General features: G+C 36.3%; 1 protein-coding gene across 1 annotated transcript in view; it reads left to right on the top strand.

The window, feature by feature from the left end:
* The first annotated feature begins 348 nt into the window (after nt 1–348).
* The window catches only part of iglon5 (IgLON family member 5), a 34,596-nt gene continuing 10,782 nt past the window's right edge, over nt 349–24,162 (top strand). Inside the window, exons 1-3 of the mRNA XM_067411914.1 lie at nt 349–433; nt 9,675–9,794; nt 20,116–20,247. Of these exons, the coding sequence (XP_067268015.1) occupies nt 349–433; nt 9,675–9,794; nt 20,116–20,247 (337 nt within the window). The remainder of the gene's footprint in view (nt 434–9,674; nt 9,795–20,115; nt 20,248–24,162) is intronic.

Below are 24,162 nucleotides of genomic sequence, written 5' to 3'. Positions count from 1 at the left end.
CTCATTCAATGACATCACAGTAATTGGCTATGAAACTTAGTCTGCAGATGCCATATTTTATTTAAAACAAGACATTGACGGAGAGACGTGCAGTCCAGAAATAGTGCACAAAACAAATGTCCTTTGCCTTACAGCCTTGTTTTTATTCACATCAGGTGAGTCAATTCTGTCTGCCACAAACTTGTTCTTCTCTTTCTTAGATGCAAGATAGATGAAGAGGTCACTCACAAGGCGTGGTTGAACCGCTCCAACATCTTATTTACGGGCACAGATAAGTGGTCCCTGGACTCCCGCGTCTCCCTGGTGAACAACAACAACAGCGATTTCTCCATTAAGATTGAGAGAGTGATGGTGGCAGACGAGGGACCCTACACATGCAGTTTCCAGGCCAGAAACCAGCCCCGTACGGCCCACGTCTACCTCATCGTTCAGGGTATGTTGATCTGATCCCTTACAGTAGTGGCCAAAAGTGATGTCTGGAGGGGATATTTGCTTTTAATGACCCTACAAGTTTGATTAAACCATCAGAATATGAGGAAAATATGTTACATTGTTTAAATATTTTAAATTTGAGGGAAGAACCAAACACTGAACTTGGATAAGGTATTTATCAGACAAAATTATTTGGCAGAAAAAAGGCAAACTACAGCTACAGGTTTTATTTTACTATGCAAAAGGAAATGACAGGAAAGCATTGACTAACTTAATCAGTTATTAAAGGGTTCGTTCACTCAAAAATAAAAATTCTGTCATTAATTACTCACCCTCATGTCGTTACGCACCCGTAAGACCTTCGTTCATCTTCAGAATTAAGATATTTTTGATGAAATCCGACGGCTCGGTGAGGCCTGCATTGACAGCAAGATAATTAACGCTTTCAGATGCCCAGAAAGCTACTAAAGACATATTTAAAACAGGTCATGTGACTACAGTGGTTCAACCTTAATATTATAAAGCGACGAGAATACTTTTTCTGCACCAAAAAAAACTAAATAACGACTTTATTCAACAATATCTAGTGATGGGCGATTTCAAAACACTGCTCCATGAAGCTTTACGAATCTTTTGTTTCGAATCAGTGGTTCAGAGCGTGTATCATACTGCCAAAGTCATGTGATTTCAATAAACGAGGCTTAGTTATGTCATAAGTGTTTCGAAATTTCAATGGTTCACCACTGGGGGGCGTGACTCTGGCAGTTTGATAACCACTGATTTGAAAAAATGTTATGATGTAGTGTTTTGAAATTGTCCATCACTAGATATTGCTGAATAAAGTCGTTATTTAGTTTTTTTGCCGCACAAAAAGTATTCTCGTCACTTCATAACATTAAGGTTGAACCACTGTAGTCACATGACCTGTTTTAAACCTGTTTTCATCAAAAATATCTTAATTTGTGTTCTGAAGATGAATGAAGGTCTTACGGGTGTGGAACGACATGAGGGTGAGTAATTAATGACAGAATTATCATTTATGTGTTAACTAACCCTTTAATATTTTGTTCGTTCTCCCTTGTTCATGATTTCTTTGTATATGACAGCCTGGCCAAAAAATTATGTCTGCACAATGTTTCTTTTCATTATTATCACAAATTGACTCCATGCACAACTACGTAATGTACTTACAAAAACACTTTTTTTTAATCACATTTGAATGAAGGATGAAAATGTCAATTTTCCTATAGACCGGGCATCACTTTTGGCCACTACTGTACGTGTCACACAAACAAATGAACACAAAACAACTGCAAAAATATGATTTTTAAAAGAGGTTTTTCAGAATAAAAATAACTGGCAGAAATGTGTGTAAATTTTGTGATCAGTATTTCTATGGAAGTCTGTAGAAACAATTCCAACTTTATATCTCACAGTTCTGACTTTTTTTTTAGTTTGAATGAATCACACTTGTGACTTTATATCACACAATGCAACTTTATGTCTCACAAAAATGACTTTATATCTCTTGCAGTACAAATTTAAATCTCACAATGTAACATTATATCTTAAAATTGCAACACTGTATTTAAACTACCATTTGAAAGTTTGGGGTTTGTAAGTTTTTTTTTTTTTAAAGAAAACCAAGAATGCATTTATTTGATCAAACATACAGTAAAACTGTAATATTGTGAATTATCAACATAATACATAGTAAAATATAATTTATTCCTGTGATCAAAGCTGAATTTTCAGCATCATTACTCCAGTCTTCAGTGTCACATGATCCTTCAGAAATCATTCTAATATGATGATTTGCTGCTCAAGAAACATTTATGATTATTTTCAATGTTGAAAACAGTTGTGCTGCTTCATATTTTTGTGGAAACTGTGATACATTTTTTTCAGGATTCTTTGATTAGAAAGTTCAAAAGAACAGCATTTAACATTATAAATGTCTTTACCTTTACTTTTTGATTTAGATTTAATCATTTAGCAGACGCTTTTGTTCAAAGCGACTGACATTTGAGGAGAACAATAGAAGCAGTTGAACCTACAAAAGAGCAACAATATGTAAGTACTGTGACAAGTCCCAGAGATCTATGTTATAACATAGATCAATTTAATGCATCCTCACTGAATAAAAGTATTCATTTCTTAAAAGAAAATTAAATCTTTCAGACCACAAACTTTTGAATGGTGGGGTAAATTCATAGCCGTGAGAAGAAAAAACTAAATTGTGAGATATAAAGTCACAATCCTTTTTACATATATATATATATATATATATATATATATATATATATATATATATATATATATATATATATATATATATATATATATATATATATATATATATATAAAGGCAGATATGGACTTTCACGGATTTCTGTCCATCCAGAAGAAAAACAATACAAATTATGCTTGAGACATGCATTTGAACAGCTGTCCACATGGATGTCTATTTCATTTGCTTCTCTGTGTTTCAATCAAACAAACACCTTCCAAAGATTTTGTGCCACTAACCAGGGTAACTTTGACACATCCAGTGGCTATTTCTTCTTTGAAAATGCTTATTTATTTTCTTGATCAATATGCAAAGACTGAATAGACTGTCGGTGAGACTAAGAATGGTTTACTTTCAGTACTCTGTGCATTAAAGTTAATGAGTTTAACATCAATTTTAGTGCTTCTATTAAAAGTAAAGTACTTCTGTCAAAAATTCTGTTATTTACATCATTCAGAACACATTTAACAACTATTCAGTGTTTTTAACCTCATCAGGTTTATTTTAGTTTTCAGACATTTAAATACACATTTGAATTAAGTAGGCTACTGCATAAAAAAGACATTTATTGTTTGTTAAAATCGAATTACATACACTGATGTCTACGGAAGCTGCAACAATAACCCTTTCAATTATATAATTTGACAACGTGTTTTATTCATATCAGATACACATTGTGTATGAAACAATAAAGTTTTCTCTATTCTTTTCCCAGTTCACCGGCCACATACTTTTATGTATTTCAGGGAAGATTTTGTAAATCTGACAGCTCTGAATTGCCATGCAAACTCATCGCCCGTAAATCCGACTCATCGCCCGACAAAACACATTCAATTCCACATATTTTACAATCTGAATATATCATAAAATTCATGATATAGCTAAAACGTTTGTGAATATTTTGAATAAAAAATGGAAAAAAAAACTATATATAAACGCAATACCTACATGTCGGTCAGCTGCATGACGCGTCTCCAAGAAATTAAAACTTTGTTCTAAAATAACAGTGTCCTTAAACTGATGGAGGCTCTGCGCCCCCAGAATATAGATAAATTACATTATAGATTTAGTTTGCAATTTGGATTACTTTTATAACATCCCATGAGTCCTGATAAATGCAATTTCTACTTCTGAAGTGTTTTTTGTTGTTTTTTTATAAAGAACACTGATTTCTCACATAACGCAGTGAAGCAGCCCCTGTATAGAGTGAATTATTGATTCTTAAGCCATCTATATCAACCAATCCAGCACCAGCGCCATGGACAGCACCTGGTAACATCACACTTGAGAAGATGTACCTTAAGTAACCTCCTAAGGGATAGTTTGGGGAACACGCCTAGAAACGGTATATCTTCAGTGAAGGTCTACCTTTAGAGTCTTCGTAGCACGCTAAGAAACAACGTTATTGGGAAATCCAGCCCTGGATTTTTGAGTGTATTCATAAAATATTCATGGTGCCCAAAATATTGTGTTTAAATATGTAAACCGTCAATATATCAAAAGAAAGAGCCTCTGCTCTTAAACATTTTATTCTAGCTTCATTTATTGTCAATTCGAGGAAATGAAATAGTAAATAGAGTGCACGATTTAGAAAATCGAGGAAACGAAATAGTAAATAGTGTGCACGATTTAGCAAATCGAGGGAATTAATAGTAAATAGTGTGCATGATTTAGGAAATTGAGCGAATAAATAGTAAATAGTGCGGATGATTTAGCAAATCGAGGAGATGCAATAGTAAATCAGCTGCACAATTTAGCAAATCGAGGGAACTAATAGTAAATAGTGTGCACGATTCAGCAAATCGAGGAAACGAAATAGTAAATTGTTTGCACGATTCAGCAAATTGAGAAAAACGAAATAGTAAATCGTCCACACGAACTAGCAAATTGAGGGAACGAATAGTAAATAGTGTGCACGATTTAGCAAATCGAGGAAACAAAATAGTAAATCATCCACACAATTTAGCAAATCAAGTGAACAAAATAGTAAACTGTGTGCACAAATGAGCAAATCAAGTGAACAAAATAGTAAATTGTGTGCAAAAATGAACAAATCAAGTGAACAAAATAGTAAATTGTGTGCACAAATGAGCAAATCAAGGGAACAAAACAGTAAATTGTGTGCACAAATGAGCAAATCAAGGGAACAAAACAGTAAATTGTGTGCACAAATGAGCAAATCGAGGGAACAAAACAGTAAATTGTGTGCACAAATGAGCAAATCAAGGGAACAAAACAGTAAATTGTGTGCACAAATGAGCAAATCAAGGGAACAAAACAGTAAATTGTGTGCACAAATGAGCAAATCGAGGGAACAAAGTAGTAAATTGTGTGCACAAATGAGCAAATCAAGTGAACAAAGTAGTAAATTGTGTGCACAAATGAGCAAATCGAGGGAACAAAATAGTAAATTGTGTGCACAAATGAGCAAATCGAGGGAATGAAATAGTACATCATGCACACGATTTAGCAAATCGAGGAAACAAATTAGTAAATTGTGTGCATAAATGAGCAAATCAACTGAACAAAATAGTAAATTGTGTGCACAAATGAGCAAATCAAGTGAACAAAATAGTAAATTGTGTGCACAAATGAGCAAATCAAGTGAACAAAATAGTAAATTGTGTGCACAAATGAGCAAATCAAGTGAACAAAATAGTAAATTGTGTGCATAAATGAGCAAATCAAGTGAACAAAATAGTAAATTGTGTGCATAAATGAGCAAATCAAGTGAACAAAATAGTAAATTGTGTGCATAAATGAGCAAATCAACTGAACAAAATAGTAAATTGTGTGCATAAATGAGCAAATCAAGTGAACAAAATAGTAAATTGTGTGCAAAAATGAACAAATCAAGTGAACAAAATAGTAAATTGTGTGCACAAATGAGCAAATCAAGGGAACAAAACAGTAAATTGTGTGCACAAATGAGCAAATCGAGGGAACAAAACAGTAAATTGTGTGCACAAATGAGCAAATCAAGGGAACAAAACAGTAAATTGTGTGCACAAATGAGCAAATCAAGTGAACAAAGTAGTAAATTGTGTGCACAAATGAGCAAATCGAGGGAACAAAACAGTAAATTGTGTGCACAAATGAGCAAATCAAGGGAACAAAGTAGTAAATTGTGTGCACAAATGAGCAAATCGAGGGAACAAAACAGTAAATTGTGTGCACAAATGAGCAAATCAAGTGAACAAAACAGTAAATTGTGTGCACAAATGAGCAAATCAAGTGAACAAAGTAGTAAATTGTGTGCACAAATGAGCAAATCGAGGGAACAAAACAGTAAATTGTGTGCACAAATGAGCAAATCAAGTGAACAAAACAGTAAATTGTGTGCACAAATGAGCAAATCAAGTGAACAAAATAGTAAATTGTGTGCACAAATGAGCAAATCAAGTGAACAAAGTAGTAAATTGTGTGCACAAATGAGCAAATCGAGGGAACAAAACAGTAAATTGTGTGCACAAATGAGCAAATCAAGTGAACAAAACAGTAAATTGTGTGCACAAATGAGCAAATCAAGTGAACAAAGTAGTAAATTGTGTGCACAAATGAGCAAATCAAGTGAACAAAACAGTAAATTGTGTGCACAAATGAGCAAATCAAGTGAACAAAACAGTAAATTGTGTGCACAAATGAGCAAATCAAGTGAACAAAGTAGTAAATTGTGTGCACAAATGAGCAAATCGAGGGAATGAAATAGTACATCATGCACACGATTTAGCAAATCGAGGAAACAAATTAGTAAATTGTGTGCATAAATGAGCAAATCAACTGAACAAAATAGTAAATTGTGTGCACAAATGAGCAAATCAAGTGAACAAAATAGTAAATTGTGTGCACAAATGAGCAAATCAAGTGAACAAAATAGTAAATTGTGTGCACAAATGAGCAAATCAAGTGAACAAAATAGTAAATTGTGTGCATAAATGAGCAAATCAAGTGAACAAAATAGTAAATTGTGTGCATAAATGAGCAAATCAAGTGAACAAAATAGTAAATTGTGTGCATAAATGAGCAAATCAAGTGAACAAAATAGTAAATTGTGTGCATAAATGAGCAAATCAACTGAACAAAATAGTAAATTGTGTGCATAAATGAGCAAATCAAGTGAACAAAATAGTAAATTGTGTGCATAAATGAGCAAATCAAGTGAACAAAATAGTAAATTGTGTGCACAAATGAGCAAATCAACTGAACAAAATAGTAAATTGTGTGCATAAATGAGCAAATCAAGTGAACAAAATAGTAAATTGTGTGCATAAATGAGCAAATCAAGTGAACAAAATAGTAAATTGTGTGCATAAATGAGCAAATCAAGTGAACAAAATAGTAAATTGTGTGCACAAATGAGCAAATCAAGTGAACAAAATAGTAAATTGTGTGCACAAATGAGCAAATCGAGGGAACGAAATAGTTAATTGTGTGCATAAATGAGCAAATCGAGGGAACGAAATAGTACATCATGCGAACGATTTAGCAAATCGAGGAAACAAATTAGTAAATCGTCTGCACGATTTAGCAAATCGTGGGAATGAAATAGCAAATCAAGCACACGAATTAACAAATCGAGGGAACAAAATAGTAAATCGTGCACACAAATGAGCAAATCCAGTGATCTGGAGATGCTGTACTATTTCAGAAGATGCGTAATAGCGCCCCTACCGTATAACAGTGAAAACATGGATTGCCAGAAAAACCTTGTCAGTGGCAGGGAAGCATTGTATCATAATGATATAAAATCTAATCAATGGTGGGAAAAGAGTTAATGGCAGTACCAAGAAAACAAGAGGGCTTGACACAGATGTAATCAGGATCAGAGGGATCAGAGGGGTGGTTATGCTCAGTAATCTTTAAGTTGACCGGCTGTGTGGGGCGGAAATGGGCCGTACCAACTGTCACGTCAACAGCAACATGAGTAAGAGCTTCAGCGATCCTGACTGACGTGATTTATTGGCAGCAGACCCCTCCGCTGATGGATTGCTAGCATCCCTCCCTTTACTTCAACCCCAACCCAACCCCGCCGGCTGAAAGTTGTCAATTGTTATGTATATCATGCCGTGCACGGTGCATTTTCCTGTTGCACAAGATTGAAAATATCAAAGTGAATTAGGGCTGCATGGTATTGGAAAAAACTGACATTGAGTTTTTTTGGGGTTTTTTTGCAATATACAGCGATATTATGAGAAAATAGTCAGTATTGTGAGTCGCAATTACCTTTTTTATTTAGTTTTCATAGGTCACATTCACACTGTTTTGACCAATTCAATATGACTATAAAATAATAATAATTATTATGATTTTATTATAGTTATTAAATAAATTAAACAAAATAACAAATATAGTAATAGCAAATATATAGTAATAATACTATTGTAGTGTAAAATAACAACACTAATATTTACATCTTCATTTCTTAATTTTTCAAACAGTATATCAAGCCTTTATTTTGATGGGTTGCTGGCAAATAAATAAATGCACTTCCAGTTTGTTGTATATATCTATTTACATGCGTGCAGCTCACAGTAAATGAACCAAGCCATTCTGAGACTGAAGCACTTGCTGCATCCCAATTCGCCAATACTATGCCCTAAAAGTATGTACTGTTTTTGTGAAGAAAAAGTACATACTTCTGAGTGTGTAGCAGAAGAGTAGGCAAGCTTTGGGACACACTACTTCGTCATAATTGCATATTTAACAGACAACTCTGACAAATCCTGTCACCATTTATACTGCCCTGTCAATCATCTTGTCACAGTTAAAATCCTCCACATTCAATTTAATTTCCTACCGTTTCGGACACAAATGTAGTTGCACGTTGATCTGCCAGTCAGGGGTCTTTCCTTATGTGTTTGCATAATGATGCCTTTAAAAGTTAACCAAACAAATCTTTATAAAAGTTCACAATGCTGTTGCAGATGAAATATAATGTGGATAACAATGAATAAATATCTTTGTGTCAGGTTAGATACTGATTATTAATCACTCAAACCCCTTTATCTAAACCTCTAGTTGCCATCGGACTCGCAGGTCCTCCATGTTTGTAGTTTTTTTAACGCTTTTTATTCATGTTTGAAGTTCTAATCAAATCCTCGTCCAACGCGCAATGGGTTGTGAGCAATATTAGCCGTTAAAACGTGCACAGATCTGCACTTCGGATTCTAAAAGGAAAAATTAGACCAACCGGGATTCTTTGGAATACTCATTTTTCTACATACTACGATTTGGAACACATTAATTCTATTTTCAAATAGTATTTAGATGGATAGTATGCAAATTGGGATGCAGCAACTGCATTATGAACAACATGTGTGTAAATGACGTGCAGAACCTAAAGTGAAGAATATTTGATAGAATGCTGCTCGGCTGGTACAAAAAGGGGGAGCATGTTCAAAATGCATCTCAAGCGCGTTGTTGGCCGACCGGCAGGCCAGAACCATCTTACCAAACACAGGCGTTTTATCTAGCTTTGCACACAGATGACCATATTTGCTCGATACCATTGTGCCCTCAATTTTAGTCTTAGTGCGATATGAGTGAAAATAATTACACCCCCCAGTCACTCCTCCAACAGGAAGGCATCTGCTTTGGGTCCAATCTTAAGTTTATCGTCGGAAGTATTTCGCCCTGTTAGAAAACTGAAAAATGGACTGCTTGAGAATGCCTCGCAGGCCAAATCTTTGGCCATCTTCATTAAAGCTCTGATCACAGGCCATTTAAATTCAAGGACCAGCTCATTATCCATCCGGCATTATGCATTGCCCTCTGCTTTGGGAATTTAGTTCAAAACAGCTGATTGGAATCATTTATACACCCTGAAACAAACAACCCGTCTCGAGCAAATTTATTCAGCTTTTTTTTTAAACTAAGGTTGATTTTTGACATCAGTTAAGCCGTGATATATTAACTCTATTTTTATTAATCATAATTAAAAACTGTTTTGCAGTGCCGGCCCGGATAGTGAACATCTCGCAGGATAAATCCGTGAATGAAGGCGATGACGTGAGCCTCTTTTGCCTGGCGGTGGGCAGACCGGAGCCCACCGTGACCTGGAAGGACTTCAAATGTGAGTATTACTGCGGTCATTTTCTTTATTGGTCATACTGTAAATGAAGGTCAAGTTTAAAGGGATTGTTCACCCAAAAATGAGAATTCTGTCTTCATTTACTCACCCTCAATCCTGTATGAATTTTTTTCTTCTGCTGAACACAAAAGAAGATATTTTGAAGAATGTCGGTAACCAAACAGTTGATCAGTGTTGCGTTGCCAATGCATGGTTTTCCCGCAAAATTAGGCTACTTTAACAGTGTTGCTGCGGGTTGTTTTCATGTCTGTGGGTTGAAGTGACCCCAATAACATGATATTTAACCCCTGGAATGCTAATTTTACCAGGGGAGCCCTGCCAAAAAAGCATGGATTTTACTCCACTGGACATGATTTTTACTGTAGGACCCCTCTGAAATGTGATTGGGCTCATTTGGGGCTAGATTTGAGTAGTAATTGGGCGGTTTTTGTTACAAAAACCTGGCAACCCTTCAGTTGATGATGTATTTTTGCCCATACTATGGAAGTCAGTGGGGTCCATAAACTGTTTGGTTACCCATATTCTTCAAAATATCTTCTTTTGTGTTCAGCAGAAGAAAGAAACAGGTTTGGAACAACTGGAGGGTGAGTAAATAATGACAGAATTTTCATTTTTAGGTGAACTATCCCTTTAAGCGCATTGCACTGTGGGATACTGTTTACTTAATGTGTACTTAATATTTTATTTTGGTGGAAATATGTGTAATTGTCATGAAATTACATTTTTAATGGTCCCTAAAATATGCTTTGTTTTATTAACCCTTAAATGCATACATTGGGTCTTTAGTGACCCGGGACGTCATTCACTACCCTCCTCCTCATTCATTTTTTAAAGTTAGACTTCAACCTCATTGGTATTCCTCAATCGATTCTTTATAAAGAATATAACAAGAAAAAAATCATAAAATTATAAAAGAATGCCTGTTTTTGAATTCATTTTTGTAAAAATTGTATAGGGTCGCTAACGACCCGAGGTGTGTATGAGTGTACGTATATTTTTTCTGCACAAAAATAATTGAATCTTAGATGACGGAATAAGTGCAATTCACCTTTATTCCACAAGGTGGCAATGTCTCATACACAATGCTGAAGTGACGACTCATTCAGACAGAAAACGAAATAATAATAACAACATGAAATTGCTCAGCGATTTACTGCAGAGCAAGTACTGAACGCAATCAAATATGACTATAACTGTTACTGGATGGATCTGCTGAAGCTGTTAGAAATCAAAATATTGATTTTGAAGATGTTAAAAATTACATAGTTCTGAGAATATGTTTGAGATCACGAATAGGCTCATATTCGTGACCTCATACATAAAACTAGCCCATTATTTGCTGAATTTACTGGGAAATGAGCTCTGATGAGGACAGTGATGATGGCATAAAATATCTGCTCAAACTGAACCCTTTCAAGCTTCAAAAGGTAACAAAATATGATTTTTTTATTCTTCTGTAATTGCTACTCTAATATCAGAGGAGTTTTATATTATCGCGACAGGTAGAGATCCTTCCGTGTTAGATATAGATCCGGGTCGATAAAGACCCGAATATGTAAGAATGATTGGCGAAACAGTCATGCGTTTAAGGGTTAATGCAAAATATATATTTTTTTCTTTTGATTTTGTGGAACAACTTTTATTTTGGTGTAGTTATCATGAAGATTATTTTTAAATGGTCCTTAAAAATGCTTTGTTTTATTTAAAATATAATTTCTTATGTTTTTTTATTATTACTTGTGGTTTCATGTTGGTATAAATATGTGTAATTTTTATTAAAATGCAAAATGGTCTTAAAAAAATGCCTTTTTTAATATATATTTATATAACAGTTCTTTCTGGTTCTCGAATCTGATTGGCTGATAGCTGTGCAATATTTTAGTGATAAAAGCACTCTTACCTTTTCACCATTTGTATCACTCCGCCGAGCAAATCCACCATATTTTTTACTACACTTGTTAAACTACGAACTGTAGTTTTAAGAGTTTTTTTAGGTGAGAATATAGTTGTTTAGACCTGAAATATGTGACTCATATTTAATCATAGCACCTATTTCACAATTTAGACATTTTCGGAGATGTGAGCTCCAAGCCGCCAGTGGCCGTTCAGTGCTCGTGTACCCGCCGAGAACAGCTTCATCTCGGCCAGTGCGTCAGGGATTTGCCGCTGTGACTTATAGTGGTTAAATATAAATAATTATAACACAGGCAATCTTTGGTCTTATTAATCTATTACTTGTTCCTGAGCAAATCGAATTATGCTATGTTAAATTTGATAATTTAATATTAAGAATATATTTAACTTACATCCTCTATAGTATATGTGTACTACACATTTTTACTAATGTTGTATGGGTATTTCATACATAAAATGTGCATACTGTACACAATACACTGCAGAAATACTAGTAGTTGCATGCAATTATGAGTGTAGTCTAAGTGATTTACAGCTCAGATTTCATTATAGTTAATTACAGCCACAACCAAGGGTGATAATTGTCAACATGTGCCGTCATCCTCTTTGTCACCGTTATTGTTCTGCTGCAATATTAATAATTATGGTTATCATTAACATACTATTTATAACTTTCATTATCGCTGATATTAGCTGCATTCATTTCGAGTGGTCGTGATGAAACTCATAACAGGACAGGCATTTTTGTTTAATCTTTTCACAATATGATTACAGGACACGGTAGGGATCATCATTTACTGTCATTTATTTCTCAATTGATGCTTAGTCCTTTGAAATCAACTCAAGAGTCACTCCGCCTGGAAACAGACCAGCTTCACATGAATAGACCAGCTGAGCTCAGATACTAAACCTCTAGTGTGTCCGTGTAGTGTACACTCGCTATATCTGTGACTGTATTTTGCTCATTGAAGGGATCCGGTCACAAATGGTCAGCTGAGCAGATGGCAGATCCAATCTCAAATCCGTCCAGTGACCATTTATGATTCGCCAATTATGAATCTGTTGAGAATGTGCCTGTTTCACTCCAAAATCAAACAAATTCAGTTACATTTATGCATTTGCCAGGCAAAAATGAGAGTGCATATGGGATATGAATTTTATCATTGACCTTGACCTTGGCATTGTTAACATCAGGTTTTACCACTAACAGGAACACAAAAATTAAGTCACAATTAAGCATTTTTCCCCCTGTAAATTCTCATTACTGTAATGCAAAAAACTATACCATAATGAAAAAAAAAAAATTAAACTTAAATGTAACTTTAATGTGTAAATAAACACTCGCACCCATCTGTTCACCCATGGGCATGTTGATCTGAAAATGAGGTGGATTCAGGTGCATTGTTGGCGTGATGCTATTTTGAGGCAACTGAAAACGACTACGCCATTGACCAACAAAAACCAGGTCTAAAGTCAATGTCGCAGTATTTTTTGTTATTTAAAGGGCGCGTTAGTAATATGTGCCTATAGGCGGGTGCACAACTGCTCTCTCTGGCTCAACGGAAGATCTGAATGTTCGCTGTGATCGTATTTGTCAAAGCTTTAATAGACATAGTCGAATCGTTGTCATTTAGGAATAAGATTGGGTGTTTGAATAGAGATTGCAATCTTTCAAAAGGGATCTATAATGTCACAAGATGTAATAAAGTCTCTGGTGTCCCCAGAATGTGTGTGTGAAGTTTCAGCTCAAAATCCCCCACAGATCATTTATTATAGCTTGTCAAATTTCCCCTATTTGGGTGTGAGCAAAAACACACCGTTTTTGTGTGTGTCCCTTTAAATGCAAATGAGCTGCTGCTCCCGCCCCCTTTCCAGAAGAGGGCGGTGCTTTAACAGCTCAACAACAACAAAGCTGGAGAATCTCACGCAGCCAAAATGACAACAGTGTTCAGCCTTACATTGTTCAAACCGGAGTCGACACTGATGGAGAGACTCAGGAAGAAGTTACAGCTCTAACAGTGATCAGATCACTTGAGATGGATGTTAATGTTAGGTGTAAACAAGGTCAAGGTGATCTAGTCATGACAGGAATGTGTCAAAAGAAGAGATTTTGCTTTATAATATCTGCTTTGAGTCTTTAGTTTCAAAGAGTAATGAATTGAATAATCCAGTCTATTGGTTTGTGTCTATCAAGTTGAAAATGCGAATGTAAACTTTTTTTTTTAAATGTATCATATTACTTTAGATAATTACATATTATTGCATATATTACTTTTTCCATTGCACCAGCAAAAATCACCACATTGTGATATATACCCTTTTCATGATATAAAATTACTCCTACTCTGCATAAAATCGTAGCCATAGCTCCTGTGGTCCTTGTCTGCAGATCTCTCATCTGCGCTTTTCCCCACTCAGCACTTCCTCTACACCTCATAACCCACCGGCACGGCAGAAATAAAGAGAGGGGCGTAAAGCGGGACAGAAAGAGCCACATTGTTATTCAGTGTGAGTCACTGCAGTGGAGCGATTGGTTGCCAGCAGCAGGGCGAGAAATTGGGCGTGTAGATTAGGCCAGAGAAACAGAAAGCCATCTGGACATGTACATCACAGTGTAGGGAAGCAGACAGGGTGCCATGACATCACAATCACATACCTGTCCGTCACTGACAGGTGACACGCCCACTCTGTCGACACACTCTAGCGCTGAGTGACTAACCAGGAGCTTACGTCGCACATGCACGTCCAAACGGATTGAAACCGGCATTAATCACACATTCGACAGGTCAGTTTCATTCATTAGACTGACCACCTACACACATTCTGTCCAGTACGTTAACTAGCTGTACACCTCCGTGTTTTGTGAGTAACAACCGTGTTTAGATGCAAAATAAATTATAGAATCACTCCTGAAATTGTGAAAGCCGACATAGTGATTAGCATAAACTCGCAAAGTCAGCATGAAACAGAAGTTGCAGTAGCCTTTGTGACTTATATCCAATTGAAACGGCTTCTGGAATGAGAACAAAATGACTGTATTTCATTCTCGGGAATGGATTTGACTATATGGAGGCAGATCTGAATGGCAGACTGCGTCTGAAATCACATACTCTCTTGAGTATGTTGCGTCGCTTCACTGCCATTCACAAATCCTTTCCCGTGGCCTCATGGGATAGTAAAGTGTCCATCATATGCACGCTTCAGAATCTCACCAGAAGTAGTAGGTCATCCAATAGTCCTTTTTGACTATTCTTTAACGAGTACAGTGAATTCGGACACACTTCTTTTGTCAAATATTGTTTTTTGCCTACTATATAGTAGGGAAGTATGCAATTTTGGACGCAGCCCCAACCTGCAAACAGTTGTGGAGGATATTGAGTCCCATACTCCAGCGAGACACACGACATGAAGGGAACAGATGCTGTTTTTCGAGTGCATATGAGTTAATAATAATAATATTAATAATAATGTGCATGGATAAATCATTCATAAACACTGCAACAGTCTGTTACAAAAAAAGAATTGTCCATTTTGACTTCATGGTGACTTTAAGAAAAAAGGCTCAATGAGGTTTTAAATGGAACACTAGGGTTCTTGACTTGATTTTAAAGAACGCTTTATGCTACAAAGGTTCTATATAAGGAGAAATATCTTAAATTATTGCATAATACTTTCATGTTTAACAGGTTATTTTGATTTTTTCTAGTGATAAAGTATGTTTACAATCTTTTTAATTCATAAAATTTAATTAAGTCAAAATTAATTAATTAAAACTAAATCCATAAAATGATTCCATGATAGGAACCCTAAAAGATTCTATATCCATTTAGAACGTTTTCTTCTAAGAGTGTATGGTTTGTCATCTCATGGTTGTGAACAAGAAACACATTTATGCATTTGGCAGAAAAAAATTAGTGCATTTGGGATACATATTCCTTGAAAAATATAAACCCATGACCTCAGCATTGTTAGCATCATGGTCTACTAGTTGAGTTACAGGAACAGAAAACAAAATGTGTATTTTTACAGACCGGCCAAACCTAAAAAAAAAAAAAAAAAGAGAAGCAAATGGATCACTGCAATTCACAGAAACAACCGGACTGGACAACAATATGTTGAATTTTGTTGAATGTTTTTAAATAAACACTGACAAAAACTACGTTTTAGGGCTGGACGATATGACCATATATGTAACATTGATATAACTGATTTAGACCTACCAATATTGTAGTTATATAAAGCTTTCACAGGCCAATTTGCTTTATGTATACACATAGGCACATATAAATATCAGGAAACACACTTCCTGATTGCATGTCAATATCCATGGTTTACTGGATCTTTGGTAACTTGTAACAGGAACACTAGAGTCCAACCTTTAGTTTAATTTGTTTTATTCGTGTTTTACTTGCGTTTTCCCTATTAAACCCAGTCATACGGCAGGCTCTTTTGCCACTCAGTCCAGCTGAGGGGGCGTGTTTAGGCGGGATAGGGACGTCAGTGCATACCATCTATATATTATAAATGATTTATCCATGCACATCATTTGTTTAAATTAATGTGCTTCATAAACTTGAATGATTTTCCCTCCCTCTTGCAGCGACATCTCTTGTCTGATGACGAGGGCGGGGCAACCTGCCACCAATAGCAAACCACAACCATCTAATCAATTCACCACAGGCAAAATCAAGCCCCGCCCTACATTTGTTCTTGTTTGAGAAGCCATTTGCAACTTTGGTTTCATGCCGACTTTGAGCACATTTTCTGCAAATTTTCATTATTGTAATGCCAAAACTATACCATATAATGTAAAGAAAATAAGGATATATTATTTAAACTTGAATTATGTCTGAATCCCTTAATTTATGCTGATCACAGCAATTTCTACTGTAATTAAAAAAAAAAAAAATGCTGAAAATTCAAAAGGAAAAAAATAATATATGCTCTAATATATATAATTATATAGAGTAATATATGCAATAATAGCATGCAAACATGAAAAAAAATGTTTCTGAAATGATTATGCATATTTACATTAAATCATGATTACATAGACACAAAAAGTGTCCCAATCAACCTGAATTCCCCCTATGCATTTTTATTTTTTTATTTTTTATTTGTATTATTTAACACTGGTCTAGATCCAGCCATTTGAATGTAATTCTAAAGCTGATTTTGTCATTTTTCCAGCTGTAGTGGAGCAAAAATGCGTCTGGCCACATGGGAATGTGCTTGCCACAACTATGAGAAATAAATACAAATAACATCTTATAAGTAAGCATCCCGGTTGGAAGTGTGCAAGACATACCAGTCTTTTTACCTGTAAACCCTTTTTGTCAGGATAAGATTATTTTCTCCTCCCCAGCGGGTTGAAATAGGTGCTCAGAAGGCCTGACGAAGATGTCACAGGGGAATGATATTTATTACGCTAATGGAATGAGTGAATAACATTGCTGTAAACCGCAGCGTGTGCTCAGTCGGGTGGTGTCGGCAGCTGCAAATAATCCTCTCCAGTTCAGTAGCTGTGCTAATAATCCCCCGGAATAATCTTCAATTAGAAAAGGTGCCGAATTTGTGGCATAAAGTCCTGGTGGTTGTGAATTAAAAGGTGTGCGGTTGCCTTTGTGACTGGCTGAGGCCAGAGAGACGCTACTAAGAAGTGGATTATTCTGGTTGACACTGAGATTTTTGTGTGCTGTTAATAGTCAGCAGTCTGACTATAAAGAACAAAGTATGCTTGCATGAATCCGTTCTCGCTGTCATTGTTATACTAATAACATCCACTTTCATCACACAGAGGCAAATCCACCTTTGTCCCTGTAACTATAGATTTCTGTTGTTGTCTGTTTCGTCTCGCTAAAGGGAAAGAAGTGCCTTGGAGGTGCGAGACAGTCTTTTTGTAGTTCACAATGGCCGGTAAATAAAGCTCAGTGACGCATTACCCGACACACGTTCTGTGATGTTTATCTGAGGGCGACGCAGACATGAGTTTCTTATCAAAGCCTTTCAGTTTATTCCGCGGACCGTTTGTCACTCGCCTCCTCCTTTCATTGCTCTTGTTAAATAAATAAATTTTATTCTGTTGAAATTAATTTTAATCAAGGTGAAGTGTGCGATTTCTGCTCCAGTTGAGGCACCAAACTGAATTGCAAACACAACTAGAAAATAGAGTTCATCACATGAATTTTATTTTGAAGTGTGAAGGTTACATAAGCTCTGAAGAGAGGTGTGAAGTGTGAAGGTTGTGTGGAGTTTGACAGCAGGCTTTATATAGGCTGTGTATTGAGACATGGTAGTTGTTAAGGTCTTATGAGAGGATCTGAGCATCAAGATAAGCAGTGTCTCATTTTGAAGGTTGCATCCTCTGGGGATCGCATTTGTCGGCTGCATACGTCACAGCATACAGACAGCCAGAAAGTGTAAAAGTGTATATTAGATAATGTGAATAAATGTAAATATAAATGTTTATATTTAAAGGGGTCATGAACTGCATTGTTTTATAATGTTTCCTAGGGTGCACTTATAATGTTAGTTTGCTTTTTGCATTCAAATTTTTTATAATTTAGAAATAAAAGGCATTTTTCCTACCCTGATTTTAGCCTCTGATTTGAACGCTCTGTTTTAAGGGGCATGTCTGCTGTGAGACTTCAGTGTAAACGTCCAATGCTGTGATTGGCTGACATCTTTGCACATGAGATAGCTCAGTATTACTCTCTCTTTTAGCGCCTTTTTTCTATTACAGCTCTCAAGGTTAATTAATCGTGAAAAGTGTTGATTATAGCATTACATGTAGATCTGTGGCATTATATTTAGATCGTGGCATGAAAGGTTGCAGTGATAAACATTGTAGTCGATCACAGACATGTTGTTGAGATCATGAAAGCAGTGATCTCGTCAGTTTCTGCACACTAACGAATGCTTTCATCATAACTAACAGTGCAAACCCGATATAACTAAGAGATTCATTAAATAAAACGTGAGTTTTGGTGCGAGTCCAGAACTCAGTCACTGATAAACTGTTTGATTGACAGCTCCAGCGATTGTAAAGGGAGCGTTCTTTGATCGCTTTCTATATATAATTTAATCACCGTTTAAATAACTGATTATTTTCATCCTACTAAGAGAAACAAGGTGAAGTTGAGCGTTTAGTCACTGGTTTGATTTACTGACACACAGACAAAGATCATCTGACTGTACATGAATCATTAATATCAGATCAGGCATTAGAATGAACACAGTAACTGACATGTTGTTGCATTACTGTCGAAATGTGATTGATTTACCAAAGAATCCACAGTGAAATGTACCGAATACAAATAATTAAAGCTCAACTGAGACATTCACATTGTTGAAAATAAATAACCATATTCCTGCATTAGGATCCTTTGAAAGGTAATGTTATTTTAGTCCTGTATCGCTCTTCTGTCCTCCTCATCTCACTAACACACCAGTGGGCGGGGCTAATGTTGCAATGATGATTTCTTCTGTGGAGGCGGAGTTTCACCTATCTAGGCACATTGCACAATGAGTTGTTATCTGGGCTTGATTTTTAAAGATAATTGTTTTTAGAATATTGCAAAGGTGTTTTGAGTTTCTAGTGAGTTGCTACGCAGTTCTGAGTTCTGAGTAGTGGCTAATCTACAGTAGTGGCCAAAAGTATATATTTGTTTTTAACGATCCTACAAGTTCAATTAAACCATTTAAAATATGAGAAAAATATACAAATCTTGGTTAAGATAATTGTCTGACGAAGTTATTTGGCAAAAAAGGCAAACTAATTTTACTATGCAAAAAAATGCACAAAAACAAAAACAAAAAGCTCACGGGAAAAGCATACATTGACTACAACATAATCAGTTATTATGTTGTCTGGCCAAAAATTATTATCAGCCTGGCCAAAAATGATGTCGGCACAATTTGGCATAGCACAACTGTGCAATATATGCTTACAAAATCGTTTTGCAGGAATGGCACACTTCACCTTGAGCACTGCTGAAATAAACTTGGGATCGGGTGAAATGGTTAAATCGTTTAGTAATTTTAGAGGATGTAGAATAGTGGTTAAAGAGCCGGGTTCAAATCAGTGAATTCCCGTGTCACCATTGCGCTCCAGGGCAAGATATTCAACAGCCGGTTACTCCATGAGACCCGTCCCTTGTGGTACACCGACCGAGAGTCGCTTCGGATAAAAAACATCCACTACATGAGGAATAAGGAGAGTCGTTCTCCCTCAGTGTCCTCAGGCTTTTTCTCGTTTAATATGACAGTGTGAAACAATGCTCCTGGTGCACCTGCTTTACAACACCTACCCTCCCAATTACACTCACGGTCGACATTGTGCACCACAGCAGCGTGTATTCAATCACCTTCTCGTCTTTTGTCTTCACAGATGGTCTCTTGAACGAGGGCGAATTTCTGGAAATCACAGAAATCAAGCGGCATCAAGCAGAGGAATTTGAATGCATCACCAACAACGGTGTGGCGCCGCCAGACACACGCCGTGTCAAGGTCACAGTCAACTGTAAGTCGAGTCGTCAGGAACACACATTCACATCCTAATGAGATCGTTGAGACTATTTCAGAACACTTTGTGATGGTTTATTGGAAACATAAATTGAATTGCTGTCAGCCGTGTATAGAATCTTTTCATCATCTCCTCTCATCTCCACAGAGTTGTAAAGAACTTGAGTAATAGTACTTCATTACTGTACTTAAAGCTTCCTGTTTTAGCTGTGTCTAGTGGTTTTCCAAATTTACTAGCCACTCAGCATTTTCACTGGCCACATTTTTGACATCAATACCATAGGGAAAAACTGCCATATAGATTTTTTTATATTATCTTCATAATTTGTCAGCAGGTTTATTAGGCTGCTGTCACTTTAAGACATGATGCACGGATCCATTATACTGTTACACATGCATTTTGTTTCTCAACTGTTTACATTCATTTTTAGACATAACCGACTGTGTTTACATGAATACTCGTCGGCATTATGATATCATTTTGTGTGTATTTGACTGTTTAAGTGCAATAAGCAGCGAAAAAACAACTCAATTTAGCACTGAGAGGCAGCTTTATGTGTGAGAATGAGTAAAGTTATGTGCAATGCATGCAATCCCACGCCGAAATTCAAGCCCTGTAATACCAACAATATTCATCTGGAGCAAATGAAATGAGAGAGTGAGGGGAGGAGGGTTTTTGTGTGTCAACTCGCTGTCTGAGAGATGAGAGAGAGAAAGAGCAGCTGGCATTGTGTATTTATTCTGCGGAAAATAAGTATTGGAAGTGTTTCAGATATTTCAGTGTCGATATGCATCGAAAAATCTATATTTTTGACAACACTGCATTGCATTTAGTTTATTACTTCAGATGCCTTTTTAAAAGACTACAACTGAATGTATAAATTCATATAAATATAAATAGTGGCTGGCAGGAGTGATTGCGTTACACACCACTGCTGAAATTCACACACATTTGGCAGGTTGGCGGGTGTTAATGTCAAGCCCTGCCTCAGATTTGAAAAAGACTCAAGAAATGGGTGTGTAAATCTGTGGAAAAGTGGGAGTATAGAGAGTGGGAAGAGAGGGACAACAACCATTAAAACACAGATCTACAAAACACTCATGTTGTTCATGATCGGGCGTACGTACCACAGTATAGTCCTTATTTGCATATATTATATTTAATTGGAAGAAGACATGATGAAATAGGTGCGCATGCATGGTGCTGGTTCATGTTTGGAGCCCTAGACTATATGAAATATGTCCATCTTGAAACCCCGCTTCGGATATGAACTGTGATCCGTGTTGTGAGTTTTGTAAAACTGCTCTCATGTGCGCTCCCTGTGTTATTACATATTAAATATTGTCAGTCCTATTTTCCATGTGTTCGTAGACAAACTCCAGCTCCCACCGCATTTTGAGGAAAAAGCAAACAACACTTGTGTGGAAAACACACACTTACGATGTGTCAGAACACAAAGCTGAACAGGCAGAGGTGAACGAACAGTGCTGAAATGATCTTTCGTGGCATTTGAATTCTCTGCTGTAATGTGATCTCATGCATAATACAGCGCACTGATTGGATTAACAGAGTTCATTCTCATGAATAATGCAGAGAAAAGCTCAGAAATGCATACTCTCTAGCCACGACAGCCAATCACAACTCAGAATTAATGCATATACCTCACTTTTCATGACGTTGGCTTTGCTTTTTAAACCGGAAGAACAAAATAGCTCTGAAAAATGTAAAAATAACCACTTTTCCCATAACAATAAACATAATGTGTGCTATTGTTGTTTTCATTGATGTGCAAGCTGTACATATCTGTTAACATCTCAAAAATGTGTTTTAGGGTTTCATGACAATTTAAGTGTTATTTCAGGGAATTTGTGCTGCTCTTGAGTAGGCTACCATAGAAACCCTTTCTTGTACTTTTTACAGTTTTATGTAGACTTTCAAAGTGCATATACTACCATTCAGTCATTTGAGGTCAGTAAGATGAACTTAAAGGGTTAGTTCACCCAAAAATGAAAATTATGTCATTAATGAGTCACCCTCATGTCGTTCCACACCCGTAAGACCTCCGTTCTTTTTCAGAACACAGTTTAAGATATTTTAGATTTAGTCAGAGAGCTTTCTGTCCCTCCATTGAAAGTGTTTGTACGCTAGACTGTCCATGTCCAGAAAGGTAATAAAAACATCATCAAAGTAGTCCATGTGACATCAGTGGGTTAGTTTTTGAAGCATCGAAAATACATTTTGATCCAAAAATAACAAAAACTACAACTTTATTCAGCATTGTATTCTCTTCCGGAATCCTTTCCACTGAATTGATTCCACTGAATCCTTTCATCTGTCGGCGTTGGTAATGCACTTTTACATCGCCGTGGTTGTTTTTGGCGATAAGGACATCCACGACATTTTGAAGCATCGAAAATACATTTTGGTCCAAAAATAACAAAAACTACGACTTTATTCAGCATTGTCTTCTCTTCCGGGTCTGTTGTCAATCCGCGTTCACGACTCCGCTTCTTCTTTTTTTCTGTTTTACGGCGGTTGGCATCCAGCTTATTGGTGCATTACCGCCCCCTTCTGCTCCGGAGTGTGGTTCACGACTCCGCAGTGACGCTGATGACGTGTTATCCGGTGCGCCCGAGATTCATTTACAGTCTGAGGGAGACGCACGCTGTATTCAAGCTATTCTACATTGTTTGTATTTTGGTATTGCTGTATTTTTTAAAATGGTGCGTAAGTGTGCATGTCGCCGATGTCCAAATCGCCAAAAACAACCACAGCGACATAAAAGTGCATTACCAACGCCGACAGATGAAAGGATTCAATGGAATCAATTCAATGGAAAGGATTCCAGAGGAGAAGACAATGCTGAATAAAGTCGTAGTTTTTGTTATTTTTGGACCAAAATGTATTTTCGATGCTTCAAAAAATTCTAACTAACCCACTGATGTCACATGGACTACTTTGATGATGTTTTTATTACCTTTCTGGACATGGACAGTCTGCCGTACAAACATTTTCAATGGAGGGACAGAAAGCTCTCGGACTAAACCTAAAATATCTTAAACTGTGTTCTGAAGATGAACGGAGGTCTGACGGGTTTGGAACAACATGAGGGTGTCATTAATGACATAATTTTCATTTTTGGGTGAACTAACCCTTTAATACTTATATTCAGAAAGGATGCATTTCATTGATCAAAAGACAATAAAGGCATGTTACAAAAGATTTCTATTTCAAATAAATGCTGTTCTCTTGAACTTTCTGTTCATAAAAAGGTATTTAAAAGTGCATCACGAATTTTACACAAAAATATGAAGCAGCACTTTTTTTAACATTAATAATAATCAGTTGATAATTAATAATCAGCATATGTGACCCGATCTGGCGAAATAAGTCGGAAGTCGCAACGTTCTATTTTAAGATATGGGCTGATAATGTGGAAAAACAATGAAAAAAAAATTTTTTACGCTAATTTCAAAGAACAGACTTTCAAAAATAATCTCCCAAAGTTTCGTAGTCCAGATAATTGAGTAAAGGTATTTAAATGGCTATTAAATTTGACATGGTTTTACTAAATTCGCTGGAAATGAACTTCTCAACTCCTCTCGTCACTTTTGAGCATTTCCCGGTATCCCCTGAAACGTCATTATCTCAGCTCTACAAATATGGTGTTACACGTTGTATAGAACCAATCAAAAAGCTTAGAAATGTAAACACACTGACCTAAACGCTGATTTTTAACAATGGGAAGCCCCGTTTCGACTGACAGGCACGCGATCGGTCCAGCCATCCTCCTGTCAGACTAGCGCGCCTTATAAAATAAAACTCCCATTTGCGTGTCTCTCTTAAAAAGCCAATAAAAATTGAATCCATATAGGTAGCACAAAAATTATTTTTGCATACAAAACGAAAGAC

Source organism: Chanodichthys erythropterus, chromosome 2 (assembly GCF_024489055.1).
Source record: "Chanodichthys erythropterus isolate Z2021 chromosome 2, ASM2448905v1, whole genome shotgun sequence".
Classification (NCBI taxonomy): domain Eukaryota; kingdom Metazoa; phylum Chordata; class Actinopteri; order Cypriniformes; family Xenocyprididae; genus Chanodichthys; species Chanodichthys erythropterus.
The sequence above is the reverse complement of the archived record's forward strand: the minus strand, read 5'-3'. Positions and strand labels throughout refer to the sequence as shown.